The sequence below is a fragment of the Austrofundulus limnaeus genome, unplaced genomic scaffold (assembly GCF_001266775.1).
Source record: "Austrofundulus limnaeus strain Quisiro unplaced genomic scaffold, Austrofundulus_limnaeus-1.0 Scaffold61, whole genome shotgun sequence".
Lineage (NCBI taxonomy): Eukaryota > Metazoa > Chordata > Actinopteri > Cyprinodontiformes > Rivulidae > Austrofundulus > Austrofundulus limnaeus.
In genome coordinates, this window is record NW_013952463.1 from 2,024,497 (window position 1) to 2,027,922 (window position 3,426).

The following is a 3,426-nucleotide window of genomic DNA, read 5'->3' on the forward strand; positions in this document are numbered from 1 at the left end:
GATACTTTATTATGTTATAGTATTTAAATGTATGCCTGAGAAACACATAATATTGGCCCTTTAAGAAAATATTAAGTTTCTCCTTCTCTGACTCCTCACCCAGCACAACAGTGATACATCATCGAGTGTGGACCATAAAAAACTCAGTCAGAAGAAGATGTCCAAAATAATGTCATAATGATTAGTTGCCTCACATATTGAAGTATAAACCAGACTGAAGTGTTGAAAGTGTGTTTAAGACAGTACCTTTTCTGGGGTCCGAGAGTCTGAAGCAGCTTCAAATACTGGAAAACCAGGTGAGTCACCTGTTGAAAACCACAAAACCCAACATAAAAACCATAAAGAATATGGATCTTTACAGCTCTGTTTTACCATCTGAGCTGTTTAAACAAAGAATATTTACAGTAAAGCTCCTACAGGTCTTCAACTCTAAAGCTCTGGTATTTTATTAGAATGTTGTGACATTTCAGGGAATGCGTTTTGCTTTATTGTCATGTCAGAATGGAGATTGATTCCTACTGTAACGTCGAAGCAAACGCGGCGGCTGATTAGCTTAGCTAGCTTTCAGACCGGGAGCAGTCCAGTCTCACTAATTAACACATTACGTCTTGTTTACAGTCAGGTTTTGTGCCCGACTATTTCTCGGCCGAGACCAGTTGCCAGGCAACTGGTGGGAGAGTACAGAAAGGTCAGCGGCATTGACCTTGTTGCAAAGAATGAGAACGTGAACAATGAGAACAAAAACATTGCTCACATGGAAACTGTTTAATATCAGCTGCTGCCAGGAGAAATGAGTCGATTAAAGGCCTGGCAGTGCTTGAAGGAATGCATCTTGTTTGTCGCCTTTTTGCACATGGAGTTTTCGACCAAGTTATTTTGGTCAAACCTTAAAAGTAATGTTCTTCGCAATCTCATACCATATTACAAGATCCCATAGTTAGTGTGTGTTTTGACCATCTCTCATCTACAAACACAAGTTTGAGCTCAATCTCTGTTAATTTGACAGAGTTAGAGCCACCTTTGTGTCAGCTAATACCAATTAGCTGAGGTGGCCATCTTGGATTGACTCCAAAGGTTAATGAGCTTCCAATGATTTTTTTCTTAAGAGTTACAATAAAATCTGCCATGTAGTTACTGAAATATTTTGCTAACAGACAGACACACACAGGCAAAACATTAGCCCCTGCCTTTCAGTACTCAGCAAAATGTAAAAGCTCAAAAAATAAAATCTCAAAAACACAAGACAGTACTTCTGAATCAACTGCAGTTTTTTTTAAATATCTGTAACTTTATTTGATCATGTTTTCTTTCTTCATATAAATTTTTTAGGTTACAGGTTTGCACATTTTAAAGCAGGCAATTTAGAACTAAATGAGAGAGTTTAAAAAAAATAAAATATTGATGCTATTTCAAGAAAGGTGATGTCAACCAGCTGACTGTAATCCTGTATGGGTACAACTGATACGAGACAAAAGTGAAATGGATTAGAAAAGATTTGCATATTTCTCCTTCTGAGTCGCATAAATCATTAAGTAACTGAAGAAATGTAGAGGAATTTTAGTGCATATGTGCAGAAAAAATAGAGACAAAATATGTGGAGATATAATCAGAGAAGAAATGGATGCCTTAAGAATAAATTTAAAAAAACTTATTCAAGCATTCAGTCATAAGGGTCATTGCAAAAACACATTTGTAGGATTTCTGTAAGCTAACATTAGAAAAACAACGTGATATTCTGCTTATATAAAAAATGACTGAACTGCTCACAGTCCTGACCTTCGCCCAGAGAAAAAGGAAAAAAAAAAAACTGGTGGAGAATTAAAACAAAAGCTATAAAACAACCCCTTAGTGTTCCACACAAAATTGAAATGATTTGCTAATCTTATAAACTGATTTTATTTATTTTATTTAACCTTCATTTCAACAGGCAAAACATTAAGAACAGTTTCTTATTTACAATGTTGGCCTGAGAGTGATATTTTATTCTCAATGGGACACAGTAAACATATAAATGTCTAAAGTAAAAATGTACTATTTTATCTGGAAAAATAAGGTCACTTTAGATTTAACGCAACCCTCAAACCTCAAAAAATTTGGGAAAGACTATTATTAGGTGGAATTAAAAAAACAGCTAAAAGAGCATTTTGCAACTAATTAGGTTAATTGGCAACAGGTTAATAAGGGAGACTGGTTGTAAACAGTGTATTTTAAAGGCTAAATCTCTCAGAAGTAAAGATGGACAGGGGTTCACAAGGCTGAAATAAATAAATAAATAAATAAATAAAAAAATAAATAAATTAAAATATTAAAGCAATTCCAGAATGAAGTTCCTTTTTTTGTACAAATCCTTTGGAACACATTTGAATATTTGACAGGTTTACTTTGTTTCTATATGAATAATATTTGAGTTTTTAAAATCATTATTTCCTGTTTTTATTTAGGTTTCACACAACGTCCCAACAAAGTCAAAACTGGTGCCCTATATCAACAAACATTACAAATAAACATGCTTCAGTGTAAAATCAGGAGTGATAATGATAAAAATGCTTCAAGCCTGACAATGGTTCCACACGACTGTAAGCACTGGATCAGTTTTCTTCAGTGACAGCAGACTGTAATGTGTATGAATACTGAACAGAAACAAACAGAAATCTGCTTTGTGTAATAGTTGTCAGTGATCTTGACATCTAAAGATCTGATTAGACCTTAGAAAAATGAACCTTTCAGATGTCGATTACATGACGTAACTTTTGCCATACTAGCACCTCTGACTTAAATCCAACAGGCAGGTTTTCAAAACGTCTGTGTTTTGTTTTTTACCCCGTTACGTTTTGTTTGATGTAAAGTACTTTAGAATGTGTTTTGCTGTCATTACATTTAGCGAAATGCAGTTAAATAAATCGTGTGTCTGCTTCTTTAAAAGAGCTTTGAACACCTGTGCCTGTAGCAAACCATCATGGTATAAATACACACACAGGTACACTTTTTAGTTTTCTTCCATCCATAAAAATTTACAACAAATCACCAAACCACAGCTGAGACTAAACACCTGTCTGTGTTAGAATCCAACGTGTGGACAGAACAGGAGCAGAACCTCTTGAGGTGAAATAGCAGAAACTCTATTGCTCAAACCTTTATAACTCAGTCGAGTAAAAAACATTTTTTTGTAATCTTATTTATGGAGATGAATTAGTCTCACAAAATTTCAGCAAGCAGGAACAAGATTTGCATGTGCAAAAGTGCATGGATCACTCTGCATTGTTGCCGCATGACCTGTTCACCTGTTCCCCCATGTTTTGTCATGTGTGTCTTCTTGAATGGGTGTTCTTAAAGTGTATCTTACTCCCCTGTGAAAAGATAACTCCGCCCCAAGGCGAAATTTGAAAAATGCATCAAAGTGGGTAGGGGAGGGGGTGTGGGTAGGGG

General features: G+C 35.4%; 1 protein-coding gene across 4 annotated transcripts in view; it reads right to left on the reverse strand.

The window, feature by feature from the left end:
* The window catches only part of nrd1a (nardilysin a (N-arginine dibasic convertase)), a 51,452-nt gene that overhangs the window by 16,630 nt on the left and 31,396 nt on the right, over nucleotides 1-3,426 (reverse strand). For all 4 annotated transcript variants that reach the window (XM_014009793.1, XM_014009794.1, XM_014009795.1 and 1 more), the window contains one exon: nucleotides 247-305. In XM_014009793.1, coding sequence (XP_013865247.1) covers nucleotides 247-305 — 59 coding nt within the window. The remainder of the gene's footprint in view (nucleotides 1-246; nucleotides 306-3,426) is intronic.